The sequence below is a fragment of the Euprymna scolopes genome, chromosome 8, assembly GCF_053919585.1.
Source record: "Euprymna scolopes isolate OS-2025 chromosome 8, ASM5391958v1, whole genome shotgun sequence".
Taxonomy (NCBI): domain Eukaryota; kingdom Metazoa; phylum Mollusca; class Cephalopoda; order Sepiida; family Sepiolidae; genus Euprymna; species Euprymna scolopes.
In genome coordinates, this window is record NC_136489.1 from 67,808,642 (window position 1) to 67,836,295 (window position 27,654).

The following is a 27,654-nucleotide window of genomic DNA, read 5'->3' on the forward strand; positions in this document are numbered from 1 at the left end:
AAGCTAAAAATTAAAATGTGAACCAATAACTATGACGTTATGTATGCATATTCGTAATGCCGTCATTCGACTTTTACCTGGCAAATTCCATTTTTTTAGTTTTCATACTTTTGCACCAATTTTCCTCGGTTAAAATCCAAATATAAAGTTTTGCATGGGTTTGAATATCCTATATATGAAGTTTCATGTCTGTTAACCAAAAACAGACAGAGGAGTTTGGTAGGCAAAATTTTCAAACAAATATATATAAACAGATTTGTATTTACTATAACCTTTTTATGCAAATATTACGCAAGTATAAATCATGTAGAATATCCCCATAATTACACGTAATAAGCGTGACTTGTTAGGGGAAAGTACTGTAATTTATAATGGAAGGAAAAAGTTACTACTTTTTTCGTATTTTCTATAAATAAGTAGCTAATCAAGTTTGTCATAGTTCTTTTAAAGAAATAGTTATAAATTAAAGAAAACTGTGTTGCATTTCTTATCTATAAATAGGAAAAAGAAGAAAACTGTATCACGTTTGTTTATTTTATTTCACATGAAGATTAGAAAGAAAAAAAAACATGTCATATATCCTAAGAAGAAATGTTACCCCACCCCCAAAAAGTAAAAATGTGTTCATTTAGTTTAATGAATCCGGTGTTGACATCAAATTCAGTGGAGATAATATATCGTAAGACCACATGTAGACCTGACCCCCCCCACACACACACACAGAAAAAATAGCATGTCTGATTTTGTAAGAAGGATTATCCCCCTTCAAAAAAAAAAAAAAAAAAAAAAAAATTATGTTCGTTTAGTCAATTTAAAAAAGTGTTTACGTCAAATTCTGCTAATGTAAATATTTGTAAGACAACGTGTAGAATCAGAAAAAAAAAACTAAATAAATAATACACAGTGTATTTTGTTTGAAGAAATTACCCAAAATAGAAAATATATTATGGTCATTTAATGGCAGCAGGAAAGACTGCCAGAAATAGGCAAAAAAGAATAGCAGTAAGAGGGCAAAGTATATCATCTAAAAAAAATAAGATACTTCATTTGGCATGGGAGACCTTGTTCTTTTGCTGCAATAGTACACTGACAGAGAAAGTTTTAAAGCGAAATAAGTAATGTCTCAGTATTAGTAGGAAATGGCATGGTTCCGATCAGATCCATGTAAAAAGATTGAGACTCCATATTTGTAAGGTATCTTAGTGTTCGTTTAATATGATAACTTTGTAATCTAGAATGTAAGGTTGGTGAGAGTTCAATCAATCAGAATAGCTGGATTCAGATTAGGGAAATGTTATTATTTGTGTAATATAGAATGCATAGAATATGCTCGGTGTAGGCATATAATGAACAGTTAATAGCGGTCAAACCAAAATATAGTAGGGAAATATACCCAGTGTCAACTGATGGCGATGGAAGTAGTAAATATTTAGAAAGAAAAAGCATAACTACTTCCTCAGAAGAAGTTGTGATGGTGATCGTGGCTCTCCTAGGAAGAAATGTAAAATTCTAATATAATGAATGGAGGCGTATGTAATGGTGATCAGTAGTTGCCTAAGATAGTGACTAACAGGCTAGATGTATCGAATTTGTATTTGGCATCTGTTGCTGCAATCCTATGATACTTTGGTCCAGAGAGGAATTTCTGTAACCAATACATACATAGGAGATATACTAGCACAGCTCTCTATGAGTAAAAAAAAACTTTTAAAAAAATATGTCTTCTTTGAAAAAGGTGTATCTACACCAAAAGTATTTGAAAAAAAAAAATCAATTAATAAAATATTTCATAACATTTTTTGGTTTTCCAATATTTTCTAACTAAATGTATTTAAGTATATCACTTGGATCGCCATTTATCTTGTGATGTCCAATAACAGTCTGTGCATCTGCCTTCAATATCTTAAAAATTGAATGAATCTGTTGAATAGGATATGAAGTTCATTTTTTTTAAACCCTCTTTTTTCCTTTTTTTAGAATTAAATCTATTCTGATACTACACTTCATTTTTTAAGGAGAAATCCTTCTAAATAGAGCAAATTTTTATTTTGGCTCCATTTTGGCAAGCTAGATGTTCCATACATTAAAATCCAACCGTTTTATCTAACTCTGTCCTTGTAGGGAGGTATCATAACTCTAAAGGCGTTGAATCATTTTGTATAGACATTGACATAATTAAACATTACTTTGTGAAGAGTTATCATATTGAAATATTAAATTTTAAATAGAGAGAGTTTTCTTGACAAACATATTAAAATGCGTATTTGTTGAAAAAATATAAATCTCTAACTGAAAAAAAATTATTTCTAAATAAGTAAAATTAACATCATGGAATGTTTTCTTAACAAATAATCAAATGAATGTTTTCTTAAGATTATCTGAAAATATAAATAAATTGTTGAAGAGTTATCATATTGAAATATTAAATTTTAAATAGAGAAAATTTTGACACATCTCTGAGAACATTATTTTGTAAGATTAATTGGAAAACAAAATAATGATATGAAATATTTTATTAAATGATTAAAATCATTTTTTGCGAGACTTTCGGTGTAGACACTTTTTCAAAGACTTGCATTTTTTAATTTTTTCTCTACATTTTTCTGATGGTATTAATCCAGAGGGGTCAACTCCTCATGAAGAATGAAAAGGATATGTCTGGTGTTTTAGAAAAAGAAATAGAGTTTAATCATTTAATTAAATATTTAATAACATAATGACGTTTCAGAATTTGGTTTTCCAAAATAATGTTTTCAAAGACGAGACCAAACTACTTCTGTTTAAATTTGTGCCAGCCATGCACATGTGCACATTGCTTCAGACTGACTACAACCATCTATAACATCAGATATATCCTTTTCATTCTCTGCGAGGGATTGACTCCTCCAGACTAAGAAAAATGAAAAGGAAAAAAAACAAACTTTTAAATACAAATCTTTTGTTAATAAGGTGTCTACACCAAAAGTTTCAGAAAAATAAATGATTCCAATCATTTAATAAAATATTTCATAACATTATTTGGTTTTCCAACATTTTCTATTTAAATTATTACATGTATTTAAGTATCTCACTTGGATCAAAATTTTCCTTGTGTTGTTCAATAATGGCTTGTGCATCTGTCTTCAATGTCTCAAAAATTGAATCGATCTGTCGAACTGTTGAGCGTTCAAATATGCTCATCCATGGAATAAAGTCTGAGAGAAGTCCGTTTCCAAACAATTTAAGGAAACGTTCATTGATTTCAACAATTTTTGTAAAGTCAGGATCATTCAATTCATATCTGGAAAGAAAAAAATATCATGGCAAAAATAAATGTGTTTTACCCTTTCTTTCTATAAATGGTAAGATTTTGTTGAGAGACAATTGATATAATCAATAGTTATATAATAATCTAGCCATATACATCTAACACTTCCTGGGCATCTTTCTATTTCCATCTTTGTTTTGCTTTATGTTTTTACGAAATTGACCAAACGATACCATAATATTTAAGTAGATACTTATTTCTTAAAATATTATTTCTTAAAAGAGAAAAATTAATAATCAGATGAGAAGATTTTAAACATTTTAGTCATTTAAAAAGAAAATGATACTTATGTAATAAAAGATTGAAATTATGTTTCAGAATCTTTTTTAGATGAAGATCGATAATTTGTATTATTTGGACTGCTGGATATTATTCTGAAAACGTTTCAGTCGATGTAACCCCACCCGCAACATACTTCATGTGCATCTCATCAAACTTGAGAATTTGTACAAAATTTCAAATGGAGCCCTTTATTTTATTCATTATCCAAGACAGAGTAGAAGTTTTAATTAATTTATAATTGTAGTCTTGCATCACCTGTACTGAAGATTGAACCTTCAACCTTTCAGAGACTATCACTTAGAACTCATTATACTTAGCACTTATATCCATTGTGCCACAGGTTTAAAAGTTTGGAAAGTTATTTACATCCAATAAATTTATAAATAGAGATTAAAACGTTAACAATTAGTTTTTCAGGTGCAATTTATTCAGCAGTGAATTGAATTCTACATTTTTTCATTTTTATCGAATAGAAATTATTATTATTAGTTATTGAATAGAAATTATTATTATTATTTATTAAACTTAAATAATTTTTTTTTTTTTTTTTTTCACTGTTATGAAATAGAAAAAGTATTTCGGTATTATTTCTAGTCCCTGAAAGTGGTTGAGAAAATAAATGAGCAGCAAATAAGAAATCAGAAGAACATAAATGAAACGCAGTTAGATTATGCCTGAGCGATGTACAACTGAGGCTATGTTTATCCAGAGACAAATTCAAGAAAAGTAGTTTGGGAAAAGTTTTTGACAGAGTACCAAAAGATATTGACTGGTAGATATTGTGTAAATAAGAAGCAGGTGAGTAATTGTTCAGCACATTTAGTGACAGCTTTCATGTTAATGAGTTGCATTGGGAATCCATATGTTTGTTTTGTTGCTTTTCATTAGTGTTTTAATAGAGTTGTTGTCCAAAAAAGATGCTTTATGATGAGAATTTAGTATTTGCATATCTAACAAAAAGTTAAATTTGCTGATGACACTGCATCATTTTCAAAATTGAACACGCTCATATCAAAGGCAATAACTGAATCCTTAGAAAATTACCTCCAATCTAGTCAAATGGAGTCAAAAATGTATGGCCACATTCAATGGTATTGAGATAAAGCTACTTTTTTCTAATAATTATAAGAAACCTTTTCAACCACTGATTGCCACGGCTGATAGCACCCTTTCCTAGAGTTCTTTAAACTCCTCAGCCAAACACTCACAGGAATCATGAATAATAAATAAAGAAATAGATGAAACTGCCAAGTTTATTGCAAAGAAAGTAGGTTCTCTCTACCAGACTAGAAATATTCTCTCACACCTGTCAGCATCTATATCTCCATAAATCATCATTCTCCCATAGAGCGTTGGGTTGGTGTTTCAGCCACTAGTCTTTCTCTCTTAGACAGCACACAAAAAGCGTCTCTAATCTAATAGTTCCCACACTGTCTATCAAGTTTTAGCCCATGCCCCATCACTGTAATGTAGAATTCCTGTGCTTGTTTTTAAAGTACTTCCACGGAAATGTGTTTCGATGTTCTTACTTCACTTGCCCTCAACGTAAATATCCTCGATTAACCAGACTAGCAGCAAAATCCCATTCCTTTATGGTAGAGGTCTGCAGATGATGGAAAACCTTTTACTCCTCCTCGGACAACTTGCCTTTGGAACCCCTGCCTGTCCCAAACTGTACCAACATGCAGACATTTAAATGTACTGTGAACAACTCCCTACTTAGAATTCCTTCTATAAATCTGGCCCTTAAACATGTCAGCCCCTTATGTTTCAGTGACAATATGCATTATTTGGAGTAGACAAAATTAAAAAAGAATGTTTATAATTAATGAAATAAACATCTTTACTTGTTGTTTTGCGTGGCCTTTTGGAGATGTTGATTAATCATCACCCCACATTTTCTGCCTGGTCAGGTGGAGTACATACAGGCACTTGGTATCATCTTTTTTACTTTCTAAGATTTAATGAGATTATCATATAATACTAGTAGACATACTCAGCATTGTCTGGGGTTTCAAATAGGTTGCACATAAGACTTTGCAAGAGTTAATACAAATGTCATTATTAACCATTGTTCAGTTTTGTGCATGGCAAAACTTGAAAATAACTTTAATTAGAATAAATAAACAAAAGTTTAATCATAACTAATAGCTAACAGATCTGTAGGAGCCTGCCGATTCCACATATTCCATTAGTTTTGCTCAGTGATCAATCATCGACAACTGAAGTTTGGAGAAACAAGCAGACACACACAGACAAACATTTACTTTATATATATATTTTCCCAAAATCTTACCTTGTTCCATGACAAATATCTGCAACAACATTAAACAGCATCAAATCAATATAGTTATGTGGATCAAATGGTTCTTTCATTTTGCTCATGTGTTCCAATACGTTCTCAACTGACATGGTGACTTTATCGTCTAAACTAGGTCCAGACAAAAACGACCTGAATAAAAAAAAGCAGAAAAAGAAAATATTAATATAAAAAAATTAAACGAATTAGAATTAATTATAAATGTAAGAAAATAAGATAAAATATTGAAAAATAAAAAATAAATAATATTGAGCATCATACAAACTGTATATTATCAAGTTTAAATATATGCATGTTTGAGAGTTGAACATGTCTGACGAAAGATATTTTTGAAAATATAACACCTAATCTTAATAACATAATACTATATATATATATATATTATATTAGGTCAATTAATCAGAATCGGGAAAAATCGGAAATTTTGGGGTGTTTTGGAAAAATTTGTGCTCATTTTCCGATGCCAAAACCGATTCTTTTAATTGGCTTTTTTATTTGATTTTCTTTAAAGAAAAATATTCTACCACTGATAGTAATACTAAATTAGCGAATATCTGTTGATTTTAACCTATTAGTAAAACTAAAATCGATAGATCATCCCTCACAAGTGTATCCGTACGGTTAAGAAAAGATCTGCACATTTAACGTATTTTTATGGTAATAGTGAAAAGTAACAACTTTATAGTTAAATATGTAGAGAAAGAATCGGAATCAGTGATTGTATCAGAATTGGTAAAAATACTAGAATCGTCCCATCCCTAATTATATAACTACTTCATTTACTCACATAAAATTAATATATGAAAGTATAGATTTATGGGTAAACTTTAAGTATTTACTTCAAAAGTGCTCAATACATAGGTAGAGCTAGTTAGTAATTTATAAAATATATATGGCGATTAAGCTACACTGAATATTCGGCATTTCATCCACTATAGGATTTGTCAGGCTTATACGCATAAGCAATTTTGATTTCGTTCATTTATGGAATAGTACAACTACTCTAAATTGAACAATTTTAATCTCGATTATTTGAACGATTATTCTTGTAATGTTTGGTCGATGTAACCTCTGACCTTCTTCAGGTGCATATTTTGGAACTCTAGAATCTGATTTGACATTAAACAAAATTACCCAAGCTGTTAGTGTATATTATTTTAATAAAAAAAAAAAAAAATTGCCACACTTAATTGAAACATTTGAAAAAACATGGCCATTCAAAGATTGGCTTAACACAGAGATCAATAATTAACAAACGATGCGAGGACATATTTTTTTTTTAACATGAACATGTAAATTCCATTCTGCCATTTTTACCATTTTTCATGTACGAAAGAAAAACAATTTTTATTTTAAGTAGGGTATGAGGATGCATTTCAATGGTGAATAATATAAAAATACTATATCACCTGTGACCGGTTGGGTTCATATTTCATATATATATATATATATATATATATATATATATATATATATGTTCCCTCATGTCTTCAGTTGAAATATTTTTGAGTGGGTGCCTATAAACACTACAATAAGTGCTTTCTAAATCTGTTTTTGCCCACTTTAAATATCCCCATTTTCTTTTATCTGCATTTTTTTTCTTCTCCAAATTCGTTTTCCAACAATTTTTGAGGGACATTTAATGAAACACATGTAAAACATACTTCATAAAAAAAAAACAATTTTAATTAATAAAAACTTATGAATGTGAATTAAATACATCTTCCGATTTTTGAATGATAACTAATGATTATGTATGTATATTATTTAATATTTAATTTTTTAACTGTGACATTGTTTAATAATCATATTTTTACAAAAAAGCATTTACTTGAAAATGAATGACATCATAAAAATGAATGACATCATAAAAATGAATGATAGCTGCTGGCAATTAAAAGAAAAAAAAACAAAGCTTAATTTGTGACATCATCCATTTCTTTCTTGGTAATGATCATTTAGTTTTATCCCCCACCACTAATTTCCCCCTCTCTCTTAATTTTTGTTTTCCATTTAATTACATAATTTGTCTCCTCCCATTCAATGTCTTATCATTCCCATTTTATTAACATTATTTAGCTTTTTGTCACGTTATCTAGTGGGCAAGATGACAAGCTAACAAAATGCACAGACTTTTAGCAACAGATAGATTTGTCTGAAATAATTAAAATGATATTTGAAACATAATTTTCTTTTTTGTGCTCACTAGCAGAGCTATCTGGTGTTGCCCAGAACAAAGTGTAAAATATTTCTATTACAACTTCTATCTCCTCATATTTCTCCCTCTTTCGTTTTTCTTGTCTCTCCACCCCCTTTTTCTTCTCTGCCCATCCTATTCTTCTCTCTAAATAGACACACAAACATAAACAACTCGTTTTTATAGATTCCCTAAGGAATGAGTCAACATAAGGAAATTAATTCCTTGATTAAAAATCAGAGTTACTTCCCTTTAGTTAGTACATAATCTGTCTGGAAAACCAACCACTATATCAACATCTGCGTCAGTTTAAGGTTGAATATATTTTTTTTCTAAATTTCAGATATTATTCAACTGGAGTAACACTGATCAAGAAAATACTGACTTTGTGGGTACTTGGTTTGTTGTTTTTGAGTTTTAGTCAGGCATAAACACATACACACACAATTGCCCTTTATATTATGGATTAAATTAAATGTAGGTTATTTTGTTTGGTCCAAGTAAGGTTTATCTTATATAGAAAAAATTGGATTATTCAGATGACTATTCTCATTTTGGTTGTCTTCCCAACATTTTGACCATCAAGTTAACCTCCAACTTTCTTTACGTGCATGTTTTCGAACTTAAGAACCTAATAGTTAAAACCAAGAACATATACAGAATTTTGAACTGAATTTTAATAGAAATCCTTTACCGAATTAACTGATCAACTCCAAGAAATCTGGATCAAATATCTAACAAAAACTACCTGAAAAACTTACCGCAGTCATCATTATTATATTCGGTTTATCGTCCATTTTCCATGCTGGCATGTGTTGAGCAGCCTTTGAAAATTGACTTATCTCTGGCCATTTTTATCAATCTCTCCTGTCTTCCTTAGTCTTCCGCTATCAATTGAACCTGCTTACTGCAACTGTTTTACATCTACTAAACCAAGAAACCTATTCTGTCAACATAGCCATAATATTCGAGCTCCTTGTTATGCACACATTTCCCAAGGGTTTAATCTACCTCCAAAGTAATCAGATCAAAGCATGTCTGCACATTCATCATATCATTTCTTTCCATGCAACACATATCTTCAACACTCACTGGCCAGGTTTCACTTTTATATATTTAGGACTCTAGTAACACTGATGATTAGTAATAGCCGAAGTTCTCTTAACTTACTCCATCCACTCCAAACTAGCACCTGCTCCACTCTGTGCTCCAATAGTATAACCATGTTTACTCAAAACCTACCAGACAACCTCTCTTGGTTCTCTTGAAGAAGCTTTCACCAAATCAACAAAAGCAAAATATAGGTTCTTTTTCTTATCAAGGTACTTCTCTTTCATTTGCCTCAGTATAAATATAGCACTAGTAAGTCTTTGCTTAGGCATAAAACTAAATTGCATTTCATCCATGCTTAACTGAATTTTTATTTGTTGCTCAATTATTTTCTCGATCACTTTCAAAATCTCATCTATTCAATTTAAGCCTCAATAATTATATCTATCTAGTGCTTCTCAATAATTATATCTATCTAGTGCTTCTCAATAATTATATCTATCTAGTGCTTCTCAATAATTATATCTATCTAGTGCTTTTCAATAATTATATCTATCTAGTGCTTCTCAATAATTATATCTATCTAGTGCTTCTCAATAATTATATCTATCTAGTGCTTCTCAATAATTATATCTATCTAGTGCTTCTCAATAATTATATCTATCTAGTGCTTCTCAATAATTATATCTATCTGGTGCTTCTCAATAATTATATCTATCTAGTGCTTCTCAATAATTATATCTATCTAGTGCTTCTCAATAATTATATCTATCTAGTGCTTCTCAATAATTATATCTATCTAGTGCTTCTCAATAATTATATCTATCTAGTGCTTCTCAATAATTATATCTATCTAGTGCTTCTCAATAATTATATCTATCTAGTGCTTCTCAATAATTATATCTATCTAGTGTTTCTCAATAATTATATCTATCTAGTGTTTCTCAATAATTATATCTATCTAGTGCTTCTCAATAATTATATCTATCTAGTGCTTCTCAATAATTATATCTATCTAGTGTTTCTCAATAATTATATCTATCTAGTGTTTCTCAATAATTATATCTATCTAGTGTTTCTCAATAATTATATCTATCTGGTGCTTCTCAATAATTATATCTATCTAGTGTTTCTCAATAATTATATCTATCTGGTGCTTCTCAATAATTATATCTATCTAGTGCTTCTCAATAATTATATCTATCTAGTGCTTCTCAATAATTATATCTATCTAGTGCTTCTCAATAATTATATCTATCTGGTGCTTCTCAATAATTATATCTATCTGGTGCTTCTCAATAATTATATCTATCTGGTGCTTCTCAATAATTATATCTATCTGGTGCTTCTCAATAATTATATGTATCTGGTGCTTCTCAATAATTATATCTATCTAGTGCTTCTCAATAATTATATCTATCTGGTGCTTCTCAATAATTATATCTATCTGGTGTTTCTCAATAATTATATCTATCTGGTGCTTCTCAATAATTATATCTATCTAGTGCTTCTCAATAATTATATCTATCTAGTGCTTCTCAATAATTATATCTATCTAGTGCTTCTCAATAATTATATCTATCTAGTGCTTCTCAATAATTATATCTATCTAGTGCTTTACAATAATTATATCTATCTGGTGCTTCTCAATAATTATATCTATCTAGTGCTTCTCAATAATTATATCTATCTAGTGCTTCTCAATAATTATATCTATCTAGTGCTTCTCAATAATTATATCTATCTGGTGCTTCTCAATAATTATATCTATCTAGTGCTTCTCAATAATTATATCTATCTGGTGCTTCTCAATAATTATATCTATCTAGTGCTTCTCAATAATTATATCTATCTAGTGCTTCTCAATAATTATATCTATCTGGTGCTTCTCAATAATTATATCTATCTAGTGCTTCTCAATAATTATATCTATCTGGTGCTTCTCAATAATTATATCTATCTGGTGCTTCTCAATAATTATATCTATCTGGTGCTTCTCAATAATTATATCTATCTGGTGCTTCTCAATAATTATATCTATCTGGTGCTTCTCAATAATTATATCTATCTAGTGCTTCTCAATAATTATATCTATCTAGTGCTTCTCAATAATTATATCTATCTAGTGCTTCTCAATAATTATATCTATCTGGTGCTTCTCAATAATTATATCTATCTAGTGCTTCTCAATAATTATATCTATCTAGTGCTTCTCAATAATTATATCTATCTGGTGCTTCTCAATAATTATATCTATCTAGTGCTTCTCAATAATTATATCTATCTGGTGCTTCTCAATAATTATATCTATCTAGTGCTTCTCAATAATTATATCTATCTAGTGCTTCTCAATAATTATATCTATCTAGTGCTTCTCAATAATTATATCTATCTAGTGCTTCTCAATAATTATATCTATCTAGTGCTTCTCAATAATTATATCTATCTAGTGCTTCTCAATAATTATATCTATCTGGTGCTTCTCAATAATTATATCTATCTGGTGCTTCTCAATAATTATATCTATCTGGTGCTTCTCAATAATTATATCTATCTAGTGCTTCTCAATAATTATATCTATCTAGTGCTTCTCAATAATTATATCTATCTGGTGCTTCTCAATAATTATATCTATCTAGTGCTTCTCAATAATTATATCTATCTGGTGCTTCTCAATAATTATATCTATCTAGTGCTTCTCAATAATTATATCTATCTAGTGCTTCTCAATAATTATATCTATCTGGTGCTTCTCAATAATTATATCTATCTAGTGCTTCTCAATAATTATATCTATCTGGTGCTTCTCAATAATTATATCTATCTGGTGCTTCTCAATAATTATATCTATCTAGTGCTTCTCAATAATTATATCTATCTAGTGCTTCTCAATAATTATATCTATCTAGTGCTTCTCAATAATTATATCTATCTGGTGCTTCTCAATAATTATATCTATCTAGTGCTTCTCAATAATTATATCTATCTGGTGCTTCTCAATAATTATATCTATCTAGTGCTTCTCAATAATTATATCTATCTAGTGCTTCTCAATAATTATATCTATCTGGTGCTTCTCAATAATTATATCTATCTAGTGCTTCTCAATAATTATATCTATCTGGTGCTTCTCAATAATTATATCTATCTGGTGCTTCTCAATAATTATATCTATCTAGTGCTTCTCAATAATTATATCTATCTAGTGCTTCTCAATAATTATATCTATCTAGTGCTTCTCAATAATTATATCTATCTAGTGCTTCTCAATAATTATATCTATCTAGTGCTTCTCCGTCACTTTTGTAACAATTCACAACTGCAGACACTTGTGCCCCCACGACGTAGACACCCTCAACAAACCCGACAGGCAGCTAAATCCCACCCCCACACAGTAGAGATCCCTAGATGTAAAAGATCTTTCTACTCCAGTAGTTTCTTCCCCAGAACAGCTAGACTCTGGAATTCCATTCCAGGTCCCTGCTTCCCCAACTGTACTGACATGCAGAAGTTCAAGTGTAACGTGAACCGACATCTTGCTGCCCAAATCCCAACATAGTGCCCCAGTAGTTGTTGCCCCTGATAGTAGCCCCCTACACCAAAGTGGCAATTTGCCATGTTTGGGGTGAAAATGTAATAAATGTACTAAGTTACCAGTATTTTCGGATAACATCTTTTATGATCTGATTTGTCAAGTCTTCGATCATCTCAATGCCTGTTTCACCTGCTGCCTTCAACCTTTCTGCAACAACAATCCTTACTGCAGGTGATAAAAAGAATATGAAAATTAGCACTTCTACCCAGTCATAGCCGATGGAATGAGAACAATCTATCTTTGTGAATATTAGTGATGGGATGATTCCAATATTTTCCTGATCCTGATACAATTATCGATTCTAATCTATAATATAAATTTCACCTGTCTGTTTAAATGTATGTATGTATGCTTGGATGTCTGTCTAAAATTTTCGACAGAGGTGACAGATTTTCACAAGATTGGTATCGTATTGAAGCTCTACCCTTCAGGTGACAAATATCGAAAAATTGGCTAAAAACATTAATTCCTTCACCCTCAACTGGACACTTTTCTACAAGGAGGGGTCGCTTTTTTCGCTAATATTTTTAAAAGTCATCCCCTCTTTTCTGTTGACTAGCCTTAATTTAAACGTTTGCCATTTCCAGTTTGGCGATGGATGTAAAGGCAAAAACGTCAAGGGTTTTTTTTTTTTCACATTCTTTTCTTCCTCTGCGGTATGAGTTCGAGCCTGCCTGCCTACTACCACATTTTTTTTTTTGCTCAACACACACCTCTAGACACCCGGACAATGCCGGGCACCCAGGCTAGTTCTTAAATCTCTAAATATTTAACTATAAAGTTGTTATTTTTCACAATTACCATAAAAACATGTTAAATGTGCAGACACTTTCTCAAACATAAATATTTACTTGAGAGAGATGATCTATAGTTTTTAGCTTTACTGATAATTTGAAATCAATAATTATTTGTTATTTCATCATCATCACCAGCAGTGGAAGGGTTGTTTTTTTTTAAACAAAATCAAATAAAAAAGACAAAAGGATCGTTTTTGGCATTGGAAAATTCCCAATTTTGATTAGTTGTCGCAACACTATTGAATATAACCATCAAATTAGACTGCATAATCCAATTTATGAATTCCCATCTTCAAAATTTCAAAACATAAGAAAAAAAATATTCCTCATATTTGGTAATATTTCATGCTGTCTGCCTCTGTATTAAACTACAGCAATGATCAGTATTTTTAGGGATGGGTGCTTGAAATGATAACGTTTACAAAATACCCAAATTTCAAAATAACAAACTGTTTCACTGTTACAGTTTCAAACAGAGGTTGACAAAATGGCAATACTTTTTTACATTTAAAAAGGCAATATTTACTTTTCAAAAATCATTGCACTACTAAGAGTTCATTACTTTGGCATATCCATCCTCAAAATTGGACTAATTAAAAATTCATCAGGCACTCTACAAAATGACCTAACAAAAATGACACCCATGAAATCATTAATACAATTCACAATCCTTTATGCAATCCTGTCATATATTTGGTACAAATAAAATTCAATCTCTATTGATTTGCCTGTCAATCTCTACTCATAAATGTCTATTTTAATTTTAAAAAATAGGATGTCAAATACGTATAAGAATTTAACTATAAAATAAGAATCATTGACTTATTTTTATATGATTACTAGTCTGGGTGCCCAGCGTTGCCCGGGTGTTTGAGCAAAAAAAAAAAAAGTGGTAGTAGGCAGGCAGGTTTGAACATGTACCGCGAAAGAGGAAAAGAATGTGAAAAAAAAAGTGATGTCTTTGTCGTTGCATCCATCGCCAAACCGGAAGTTGCAAAGGTGTAAATTAAGGTTAGTCAATCAAAAAGAAGGGATGATTTTTGAAAATATTGGTGAAAAAAGCGACCCCTCATTGTAGAAAAGTGCCCAGTTGATGATGAAGGAATTAATGCTTTTAGACAATTTTTCGATATTTGTCGTCTGAAGGGTCGAGCTTCAAGACAATACCGATCTCAAAGTGAAAAGATTCAAAAGTATATTTTTTGGCCGTCTTGGAAATAGGACAGTAAAAATATTGGAATATCATTTTCTAAAATTTTTATTCACCTATTTTATCTTATTTACCTTAAGATAAAGAAAGCAATAGAAAAAAAAAACAAGGTCTCACTTGATAGCCCTGTAAGCCAATTTACGCCGCATCTGCAATTCAGGAGTGTAATCTCCCAGAGAGATATTCTTTCCTCCCTCAGAGAAGCGAACAACTAAGAGAAAAAAAGTAAATATTATAACAAATGAAAATTTAGTTCAGGAATTTTCTCATTCATGCATTTACAGTAAAAAAACAACAATGGCAGCATACAAAAAAATAAATGGAAATAATTTTATATTTGTTTAATCCTTTCAGATGAGATTTCATAATGTGTGCATTGTTATCTTCATCATCATAGTTGTTGTTTCAAAACACTCGAGCCAACTTATCCTTGACCTTCTTCAGGTGATTAACTGTGGTGCAGTGGATAGGGGCACTGAGTCTCTACGATTGTCTGAAGATAACGGTTTCAATCCTACCTAAGTAGGCCAGAAGATTAGTAGTGAGATAACAACTATGGAAGGCAGTAATTATTTGGGATACAGTTGCAAGACTCAGCATTCCTATCCTGTCATGGTTAATCACCTAAAGAAGGCCAGAGGATGAGTTTGCGGTGTTATATTGCAGGTATCAAATTGCAATATGTTATATAGTTGTATTCATATAAACGGTACCAAGACAGTATATGTTAAACCGTCATGGGGAAGAGATGAGTGTTTAAATACGTCTTTGGTATATTTATGTGATCGTCTATTCATGAGTGTCTTTGAAATCGATATACATTATAAATGTTGGAATATAAAAACGTCAAATGGAATCATACCTTTTTCCAGTGATTTCCATATTGGATCATTGGACTGAAATAAAGGCTTTCAACTTCTTTGAGAGAGAGACTAACCTGAAACGTTGATACCATATACATACAGGCCTTTATTTCAGAATCATCCCATCTCCTAGAAGTTACAACCTCTGTTCTAAATCACATCTCTAAGTCTGTTGCCTCGACCCGCTTCCTCGATTGTTTTGGAAAACCCATCTCTCGTTGGCTCCAAAAACTAGACTGAACAAAAATTCTCACTGATCACATATCCTCTTAAGGTACATGTCAGCTTAAAGGCACCTCTATGTCAAATTCTTCAAGGTTAAGCTATTTTTAAATTGTTCTTATGTAAAACCTATTTATTTATATTATTTATGTAAACATTTATTCTTCTAGTTTATTCCAATATAAACATTTATCTCAACAACTAATCTATCCTAACTTGCATGATTATCTGGCATCGTCTGGGATTGCTTTATGCAACAGCTGAAACGTAGTGAAACAACAACTACGATGATTAGGATAACAGTCTGCAAAAGAGTGAATGAACAAGAAAATAATTTTGATCAGAATAAATTTCACTTCAATATCTGTCATTCGTCTGAGAACAATAATATTAGAGAAACTTACATGAAGGCATGTTTGGGCGTCCCGCAAAGTCAATTTGTTTTTTTACTAAAGCTTCAACTGTTAATTCTGTAGTATTAACAATAATCATATTCTGAATACCTGAAAGTTCAAAAAGAATGAGAAAAAAAGTATCCCAGACAATTTTGACATAGAAAATGCTTGATTTAAAAAATGACTTTGGTTCTGTGTTCGGTTTATAAGAATATTGCTGCAAGGTTGCTGGTACTTTCATATTTTCTAGTACTAGGCATATTTATCAGATATACATTATACTTTTTAGGGTTCCAGTTTGAGGAGTAGATTTTTGGGAGAGCCAGTTTTCAAGAAATATTTTTAATGAATTTTAGGTATAACTCGAATGTGAGAAACTGAGAGAAATGTTATACGATAAACACAAGTAAAATAATGAGTTCAGAAGCATCAATTCACAAAAGAGATCTTTTATATGTATTTCAAATGAAAATTTACATAGACAGGAAAACAATGTTCATATTTTGAAAGTTCATGCAGAATAAAGGAGGGGGGGTGTCATTAGCTGAGATAATTAGGAAGCCTGAGTCAATAATTTAAGGATCATGAATTAACCACAAATCTGAAAAACTAATCATAATTTCCTCATTTAATTACAAAATTTGTATTTAAAACTATTATGGGGTGGTCGAACATTCTGGCATTAGATAGATAATTCAATGTTGAATTTAAAAGAAATAAATAAAAATACAAAACTTACCATGACCCCCTCCCCCGACCACCGCCACCCAACATACCCTTTAAATATCAGCATAAAAGCAGACTGACTGACTGACTGGCTGGCATTCGTCCTCTTTAAGCTATCGCCTCCAAGCTAAGTCGAACTCTACGGTCCCAAAAGCTAAGTAACTTTTCTGTTCGTAACTTTGCAGCCTACTAATCTAAAAACACTAACATGTCTAGTTTTTTTATTTTCTCTTTTTCCTTATTCCAGGTTTGACTTTAATCCTGAATATTTGTCTTGTTTTTTTATCTTTTTCCTAAATCTTTTTTGTCAAAAATACTATTATTAACCAATACTTTTTCTTATATTTAAAACGAGAGAAAAAAATGTCTCCCATGAAATTGAACATTTCCCAAATTATATTTGCATATTATCTGAACTCAAACACACGCGGCTTTTTTGTACTTTTATATTTTTTTTTCCTTCTAAAGTATGCATTACTTCTAGCTAAAGTTAATACATAACCCTAAAGATATTACTTATTAACCAGCCTTTTAAACGAGTTAAAAATAACCAGACTCTTTCAATTTGATAAAAGTTCCATTATAGCATAACAAAGGGTGGAGCTGGAACAGTTTAACATCCCAGCTCGACATAGATAAAGACAAAAAGTATCCATGCATTAACATGGGAGGGGAGACTATCTTCAAGTACTATCCTAAGCCGTGAATGGGGCAACGGACTTCTACTAAGATATTAATAAGTCCTTCTCACCTTTTCTTTTTTTTTAATTTTTTTTTTTTTATTTTAGTTTAGTTTTTTTTTTTTTTTCAATGGAGAGTAGATAATGCATGTGGATGTGTTATTGGCAGCTCCAGTAACTCTCGCTTCTCCTTTTTTGTCCTTCAGTCCTCATTTCCAATGAGTGATTTTTCTGACAAAGGGTGAAGAAAAAGCTGCTTTCTAGGTCGGTAGTACTTTGTAAAGAATAGCCTGAGATGTCGGAAAATTTCTGTTTCTATGTCTATCTTTGCGGTCATGTCACTAGTAAGGGTGCTGGAGGTAAACGTTTCATCTGGGCTGACGTTATCCGCCTGATAGTCAGGGAATCGAACCTTGGATTAACCACTAAGGAGGCTGTCCTATCAGCAAGTGCAAAGTGCTGGGGCTGCTGTATTGCCATTTGGTGAATGGATTCTGGACCATGCAGTAGTTTCTGGTAGGGCTTCTCGATGCCATACTAGTGGGTAATTGTTACGGCTTTACCTTATGTGCCACAAAAAAAAAAAAAAATTTCTTGTCTTTTTTCTCTTATTTTCCCTCTCTGTCTTGCTCCAACCAAGTCTACCGACCTGCTCCACAAACCCCAAAATCTCAATCATGACAAATCCCAAAAAAAGAAACACGTATAAACCTAGAACCCCATCCACCAACGTAGACCCCTACTACCAGGTCTCCTTCAACATCAGGGGTCTACATTCAACCTTCCAGAGGTTGAAACACAATTACAGGAGACAAAACCGGACATATTCTTTTTAAGTGAAACTGGCATAGGGTCAACCACTTCTCTAGACGAATTCATAATTAAAGGATACTCCAACTTAACATCTAAACCTGACCCCCAAGATCGCCATGAGCATGGAATATGTGCCTACATCAAAGATGGCTTTCCATGTGGTAGGGATATCTCCAGAGAAGACCCTAATTTACCTTATATGTGCTTTCGATTTGCACTAGCTTACACCACTGCATTTATATTTGCCCTCTATCATCCCCACAACAGTGGGGTTACTATCTTTAAGAGTATATCTGAGAAAATTGACCACATCCTGTCTCCTCATTCTTCGGCTAACATTCACATTTGCGGTGACTTCAATGTCCATAATGTGGAATGGCTGACCCACTCAAATAAAACCGATGATGAGGGGAGGTTTTGTCATGATTTTGCCATTGCCTATGACCTCACTCAGATTGTTCACGAACCCACCCGTGTGCCCGATACACCTGGTCAATATGCAAGCCTTCTAGACCTTTTCCTCACAACTTCCCCTGAGCTGTGTTCATGTTCCATTCTATCTCCTCTGGGATCCTCTGACCACTCTGTTGTAGCAGTTAAGATAAAAATGAAATGTAATAAGTCTTCAGACGTACCTCTCCACCGTACTGTATATCGATACTCTATGGCTGACTGGGATAGCTTCCGTACGTTCATATCTGATCTACCTCTGCATTCCATGTTTAAAAAGGATGTGTCCTCTATAGTATCAGACCTGACCGAATGGTTAATTGTAGGCATAGACCAATTCATACCATCCAAAAAATTCCAACAAAAACCTAACAGCCAGCCATGGTTCTCCCCTGAATGTGCTGTTGTCATTGCGCACAGAAATCACTTTTTCCATAGCTACCAACGTAATAGATGTACTGAGACTAAAGCTGCTTTCAGGACTGCCAGGAACCACTGTAAAAGGAGTAATAAAACATGCAAGAGAGCTATATGCTTAGTCTGTTCACTCCAAAGTAGCTGAGCAGCGGCTTGGTCCCCACCAGTTCTGGCAAATAGCAAACAGGATCTTGAACAGAAGTGTGCGTTCTATCCCAACTATCTTATCAGCATAAGACAAGGCCAGACTATTTGCCAAGAACTTTGCAGCTAATTCTACCCTATGCAACAATGACCATCAACTCCCTGTATTTCCTCCTGTAACAGACAACACGCTATGCAACATACAAATATCTGTGCATGCGGTCGCCAAGCTAATCAAGAACCTTGATTCCAGTAAAGCAACTGGCCCTGACGGCATTCCAGTTATAGTGCTGAAAAAGCTCCAACCAGAACTTGCCCCCATACTTACAAAACTGTTTAAGCGTTGCCTTAAGGAGAAGTGCTTTCCAACACCCTGGAAAACATCATCAGTATGCCCTGTATTTAAGAATTCAGGTGAAAAGTCATCTCCCTCTCAGTACAGACCAATAAGTCTCCTGTGTGTCATGAGTAAGTTGTTGGAATCCATATTAAATAAAGAAGTAGTCAACCACCTCAACAGAAACAACCTTCTTAGTGACATGCAATATGGTTTCCGCTCTGTAAGATCTACAACAGATGTTCTAACGGTTATATCACATAGGATTAGTGAATCTCTTGACAAAGGTTTCCTTTCCAGGGCAATTGCTCTTGACATATCAAAGACCTTCGATAAGGTATGGTATAAGGGCCTACTTCACAAAATTTCCAGCTACGGTATAACTGGAAATGTTTTCTCAATCATTAAACCATTTCTCTCTGATAGGTTCATAAGAGTAGTGGTTGATGGGCAGAAATCAGAGGCCCACAGTATTAATGCTGGAGTCCCTCAAGGGTCCATTCTGGGCCCAACTCTCTTCCTGATCTACATCAATGATCTCCCAAAACATATACTTAAATCATTCGCTGGCATCTATGCTGATGACACGACCATCTATGGCAACACATCAAAGGCCGTAAATGACAAAGTTCTCTCTAATTCTCTCTCCTCTTGAGCATACGGTACAATGGGGGAAGAGGTGGCTGGTCACTTTTAATGCATCCAAAACCAAGCTTCTATCTTTACATCATTAATGCTCTGATCCCCATCTGGTATCAATTGAAATGGATGGATCTCGTCTTGGGAAGGCTCCATGTTTTGACAAGCTTCTGGGTTTGACCTTTACTCCTGATCTGAAATGGAACACGTACATCAAATTTGTTGCCAGGGACGCTGGGAAAATGGTGAGATCCTTCTACCGCTCCAGAAGATATCTCACTACTGATGCAATTCTCTATCTTTATAAAAGCCAAGTACGTCCAAGGATGGAGTACTGCTGCCACATCTGGGCAGGAGCTGCTAAAAACAGCTTATCCTGCCTTGACAGAGTACAAAATAGACTTCGTGGTTTAGTGGGGGATGCCTTTTCTCTTCCCTGCAACCTCTCTCTCACAGAAGAGACATTGCGAGCCTGTCTTTGTTGTATCATTATTTCCATGGCAGGTGCTCGTCTGAGCTCCAATCCCTCATCCCCCCTTGTCAATCTTTCATGAGAAACACCCGTCTGGCTGAAACTACTGTCAATAATTTTCCCCACTCTTTATCTGTGCCTAAATCCAAACGTAGATTCCATGAGCAAAGCTTCTTTCTTAGAACTGCACGCCAGTGGAACTCTCTGCCGCTTGCCTGTTTCCCACCTGACTACAACTTGCACGTCTTCAAGTCCAACATAAACAAACTCCTGACAAACCGCCCCCTTAAGTAAGACACTCTATCAAAACCCCCAATACTAATGATTACTACAATACTATCTCATTGATTACTATACACGCAATAACCCTTATCCCTGAGTGGCCTTCGGGCCTTGATAAGTGGTGACCCCCCCCTCCATGTAAAACAAAAAAGAATTTTTCTACTCTTCACTTTTCTAATACAGTCCAACTTTCGGTTGTCGAAATAGACCTTTTGTTGTTTTGTTTTAAAAGAGGTTTTGTTGTTTATTCTGCGCTACTGTTCAACTACTAATTAATTTATTGGGATGCAAACTCACAACCTTAAAGAGGCAAAGGAAGCTGAGATAAAGTCGATGTTGATTCTTTCGTTTATTTTGACTATTTTTTAAGGAAAAAATCTGCATACAGGTTGAATCAAAACAGCAAATTTGATAAAAACAAAGAAATGCATTTGTTTGGCTTGAAATTTTTTTGTTTTGATTAATTCAGATAAGTGTGTGTGTGTGTGTGTGTGTATGTGTGTGTGTGTGTGTGTGTGTGTGTGTGTGTGTGTGTGTGTGTGTGTGTGTGTGTGTGTGTGCATACAGAAACAAGTTTAAACATTTTCATTTTGTACACAGAAGAGTAAACTTTATTGCTCGCTACATACGAGCGTCATTCCAAATGCAACGTCTTATTTCCAAATGCAATTTCTTATTTTTTAACTCAAAAACTAAAACGTTGAAGAGTTACGATAACAAGAGTGGTACCATTAAACTGAGCAACCTTTTGTGCTCTGGAATTTATTTTTCTACACAGTCATCACCAGCCTTTGAGACTTTACATGACCGGTCGCCACAGTCGATTGAAAATTTCTTGGGGCGACTAAAAGTCGTAAATCATTCGTCCGCCAGTCGATAAAATTTCTTTAAATAAAGAAACAAGGAAAAACTCATTTATATTACGACTTTCAAATATGCAGTGACTTAAAATGACCTATGTCTCATCATTTGTGAATTCTTCCATCTCTAGCTGTGAGACCGTTGGAATATTGTAGACGATGTATTAAAGACGAATATTTCATGTGTAAAGACGAATATTTGAAAGAAGAAAAAAACGCATCATTGCATCAAGCACGCCCGAAAATTAAATTATACAACAAGTAAGTAATCAGTTTTCCCTTCGGTAATGTTTCTTCAGTAACAAACATTATTTATTCAAGGGACGATAGAAATGTATCAGGATATAAACAAATCTGGACATGAATTATAAAAATGTAAACATAAAAATATCAATTATTAGTAACATGTTATACATGATATAATATTTCGACTTGCCTTGTATAAAATAAAAATATAGAATAAATGCATAAAAAACCTTGTTTCATTAACAAAGCTATTTAATTACTAGGTTAATCTATATAAATTTCGCTGAAATGTTCAATGCTATATGATGCTAAATGTCCATTTTTATTATGATCTCGCTTCGAGTTTTGCTCAGTAATTATTGTAAGTAACTATTTATGATTCTTTTAAGCTGCTGGGATGATTGTGTGTTTCAGAATATTTTTCAATTAGAGACTTTATATTGAAATGTTTTAATGAAAATAGGAATCTCTAATATTTGTTTTGCATTTTAAAATATATTTATTTCAAGGGTGTGATTTTATATTCAATAAAAAATCCATTAAAAAATGAAAAAAATATTCTTTCTGTTTTATGAAGTAAATTCAATGAATAATTATTTGACAAGTTTTATGAAACTTTAAGAAAATTTAAATCAACAAAAACAAAACACTGGATAACAAATAAAATTTTTTATATGTTTTTAAATTATATTTTTCTTTTTTTCTTTTACGATTTTTTACATAGTTTTTTCAAATCAAGATAAATATTAAGTTTAATTTTAATAATAAACCAAAAATAACAAACAAATTTTTTCTTACTGAGTTTATTCAATAAATTTATATACAGTTTAGCTTTTCAAAAATAAAAAAAAGAAAAACAATGTAATATGAAAATACTTACCAAGTTTTAATTTGTAAATATCTCCATATTTGCTTCTTAGTTTAGCAAATGCTGTAAGAATGTCTTGTTCTTTAGCAACCGCTAGAAATGTAAAAACATAAAAATAAATAAAAAAATTAATATCTATATATATAAAAATGTAATTTTTGGTTCGTTCTAAATTGATAAAACCATATTTCTACATTACAAATTTAATTGAAATTTTCAGAAAATCTATCTGTAAAGTCAAGGAATGTTTGCATGTTATCAAAATAATTTAACATTGCGAATTATAAAAATATTAATTGAAATAAAAATATTTTTCGTAAGTCATTTCTGCGAGACTGCCCGGTTTTATTTCCGGTAACTTCCATTTCAACTACTCTCAAATTACAAGTAAAAAAAAAAAAAGGTACTCATGCAGAGAGTGATCCATGCTGAAATAATAACGTTATTATTTAAAAAGCCATTCTTAACAGGAGGGGGAGTTGTACATATTCTGTACTTTAACCTTATAATTGAATAAAAAACATAAAACTTTAATTAAATGCGGAAATACGATTTAAAAAAATAGCGCGGATAACTCTCTCCATTAGCACAAAAAAACAACAACTATTTTTTAAATTTAAATACATTTATGTATCTTACCAATTTTTTAAATTTTAAATTCCTTTGTTTATCTTGAGGCTTTTCACTCATCAAACATTACGTTTTAATTGTTTAGTTTCTTCCATGGCATTGTTTACATAAAAAAGTTTGTTTTAACTTTTTCTAAACTGTTTCATTTTTATGACATGCCTCAGCGTATTATAAACACTCTAATCTCCCCATGTTAAAAACGGCTTTCAAATTAAACACGCCCTTTCACAAACCTCGAAAGCCGTTCTTAATATGGGGAGGTTGGGGGTGTTCATTCCGAAAGCCGTTTTAACATGGGGAGGTTAGGGTGTTTATAATATGCTGGGGCGAGTCATAAAATTAACGAAGTTGCTATTTATTATTTATTGCAAAAAATTGCTTAAAGTTTATTTATTTGACAAAAAAATCTTGACAATTCAAAAGTATATTTAAAATTATTTATTTGTTAAAAAAACAAAAAAACAAAAAAAAGCTATTTTATAAAAGTCCAATGTTGCTTTCATTTCAAAATTGTTTTCTTAAAATTATATTTTTTACGCAAATTTTTCAATCAATGTTTTTATAATTATATTTCGATTCCCAGTAAAAAAAAATAAAGAACAACCCACTTCTCTGTTAAAAAAAAAAAAAACAATCATTTAAATTAATTTGTTGTTGGTCTTTCAAAGTTGCTTTAATTAAAAATAAAATATATAAAATTATTTATTTGTTTGACAAAACACACACACACACACAAATGAAAAATAAACAAACAAAAAAAACTAATAAATGTTTTGGTTTTGTTTTGGTTTTCAAATGGCGCTCACCCGGTTTAAATAATTATGAATATGTCATTTCAATTTTCTGTTTTTAATTAAAAAAAAAAAAATGTTCCATGAAAAACTTTCCCGTTCTCATTAATTAAATCGAAACATTTTCAATTAAATAATTATGGATATATGTTCTTTTTCACTTTTTTTATTTACTTCTTTTTCATAGTCCTTTCCGGAAGTTTAATTTTTTTTTTTTTTTTTTTTCGAACAAATAAATAATTTAAAACATTCTTTTGAATTGTTAAGATTCATTTCCTCCAGTAATATCGGTTTACCAAGTTTCTGGAAGTAATAAATGTTAATTTTGGTAAATTTATTTTTTTCCCTTTCCGGAAGCAATCGTTTGACCATATAATGATGTCTCCCCTAGATTTGGATAGCAAGTGCGTGAAAAAAAATGGTGTCTCAAATTTCGGCAATAAAAGGTAGAAGCACCATTTTATTGATTGTTGATTTATTCAAACAGTCCTTTGGAAAATAAATATTTAAAATAAAGTGGGGTACTCCTTGGGCGTTGAGTTCCATGGCAGAATTATTTAATGGTTGCTCCCTTAGCCCCCTCTCCTTAGTCAAGGCTAACGCATGCGCACGTAACATTTATCATTTATTTACTTACGTTGCCTTTCACACTTTTACAAACATTATTTATTTATGTTGGCTTAACTCTTTTCATGAATAAAAAAAGTAACTAAACCTGAATTTGTCACTTTTACAAACATTTATTTATTTACGTTGGCTTAACTCTTTTCATGAATATTGGAAAAAAAAGTTTTACTCTTTATGAATATTAAAAGAAAAAATGTTATTAAACATTTATTAATAATTTCTCACTTTTACAAACATTTGTAATTCATGTATTTACTTACGTTGGCTTAACTCTTTTCATGAATATTAAAAAGAATAATAACTAAACCATGTATTGATAATTTCTCACTTTTACAAACATTTTTAATTTACATGAGTGGATAATTTTTTGGGTAAATATTTATATTTAGGTCCATCTACACAATTTTCTTTTTTAAATGACGACTTTTATCGATAAATAAATCTGCTTCTTTGCAACAGGCACTGAACCCTTCAATTTTTTTTTTTAAATAGTATTTTCGGGTGGGTATGCTGACAAAAAATATCAGTTAAATTTTGCAAATATTTTTTCTAAGGGAGCGACCATTAAATATTTATGTTGGTCGCCATGGAACTCAACGCCTAAGGAGTATCCAAAGTGGCACTTATGCACTTATGTTATCGTGCTATTTTTTAAAAATAGTATTTTCACACTTAATTCAAATTTTACAATATCTTTTTCTTTTATTAATTTGTTAGGTGAAAGTACAGATAACTCGGTCGGTTTCTAATGTGTGGAAAATCCAGCTCCCCCAAAAAAAAAAAAAAAGAAAAAAAAAAAAAAAGAGTACTCTGGATAGTAACAAAAAATTTAAATTGCCTCAGTCTCGAAAGATTTCTTCTCTACTGAACGAGGACAAAACAGTGAAATGTAGTTCACCTTCTGTTTCTCTCCCCCCTCTCTCTCTCTTCCTCTCTTAATATCTCTCTCTATCTATTTCTCCCTTTCCCTCTGTCAATCTATCTTTCTCTCTATATCACCCTCTCTATCTCTCTTTGATCTCCTTTCTCTAACTCCCTCTATCTCTATCTCCTTTCCTCTGTCTCTAACTCTCCTCCTCTCTGTCTATCTATCAATCCCTTTATCTCTCTCTATCTCCTTCTCTATTTTCCTCTCACTTTCTCTTTTCTATCTATATATCTTTTTCTCTATTTGTCCATCTCTAATCCCTCATCCTATTTTAGTCTCTTAAATTAATTACCGTGAATAAGGCATTGTCAAAACATGGATAAATCTTATTTTAGTCACCTAATTTACTGAGAATAGAAGTTATTTGGAAGTTACTGCTACCTTGAACAGCACCAGAAGTAACTGGTAAAACCTTTCTAATTAAATTGATTTTGGCAGCCATTCGGTAACAAAATGACATAGCCTTAGCCCTTGCTGCATGAGGAATACCTACGACCTTGCTACCAAGTAGAAGAATTATTTATTCTACTTTGAAACATTCAATTTTTCAAAAATCTCATGTTCGACATCTCCAAAACATCCAATATGGGGAAAAATATTGCAGAAATGCAAACTTATTGTTTAGAATGAATGCACAATGGTACGCAAAAAATCACTTGAGGCTCTTGGTTGATCCTTGCAAGATTTGCGTGGCAATGTTAGACCATTTGGGAATGCAGTAATATTGCTTGCAGGAGATTTTAGACAAATGTTACCTGTTATTCTTCAATTAACACCAGCAGACTGTTCGATCTGCACATAAATTTTTGCATCACTTGTGGGAAATTGGGTACGGAAAAGTGCCAGCTGATCAGAGATAAGGGCAAAATTCTTTGACTTTTAACTTCTGTAATTTTATTACATCAAAAGAAAAGTTAGTTTAAAAGGTTTTTGCAGATATGCAAATTATAAGAATTCCACTTGACTGAGTTAACAAGCTATTCTTGCAGGTCAATACAAAGACGTCTACACTATTATTCAATGTAAAATTTCAAGTGAGGTAGTCAAATACAAATCCATCGACACTGTTGTGAAAGCAGATAAAGTGGTTAATTATCCAACAGCTATATTTGCCAGGGATGCCACCGCATATATTGCAACTAAAATTTGGCGTGCTAATTATCATGTTGTGAAATATAAACCAATCCAAGCTTTGCAAAGGCACATGGCTTGCAGTAAAAAAATTAACAAACAATATCATAGAAACAACAATCATAACAAGACTTTTTGCAGATGAATATATCTTCATTCCATGCATTCCTATGATTCCACCAGATACATCATTACACTTTAGGAAATTGCACTTTCTAATTTTATTGTCGTTTGCAATAACCATCAACAAAGCACAGGAAACAAGCTTTACAATTGTGTGGCTTACAGTTACACACTGACTGTTTTTTCACATGGACAATTTATGTTACGTATTCAAGAGTCACCAAACCAGAAAATCTCTACATCAGCTAAGAA

General features: G+C 32.0%; 1 protein-coding gene across 1 annotated transcript in view; it reads right to left on the reverse strand.

The window, feature by feature from the left end:
- The window catches only part of LOC145283597 (steroid 17-alpha-hydroxylase/17,20 lyase-like), a 134,750-nt gene that overhangs the window by 20,417 nt on the left and 86,679 nt on the right, over window positions 1-27,654 (reverse strand). The window contains exons 3-7 of the mRNA XM_080132533.1: window positions 23,185-23,265; window positions 16,248-16,346; window positions 14,876-14,969; window positions 5,886-6,041; window positions 3,072-3,280 (exon numbers count right to left, since the gene is read on the reverse strand). Coding sequence (XP_079988659.1) covers window positions 3,072-3,280; window positions 5,886-6,041; window positions 14,876-14,969; window positions 16,248-16,346; window positions 23,185-23,265 — 639 coding nt within the window. The remainder of the gene's footprint in view (window positions 1-3,071; window positions 3,281-5,885; window positions 6,042-14,875; window positions 14,970-16,247; window positions 16,347-23,184; window positions 23,266-27,654) is intronic.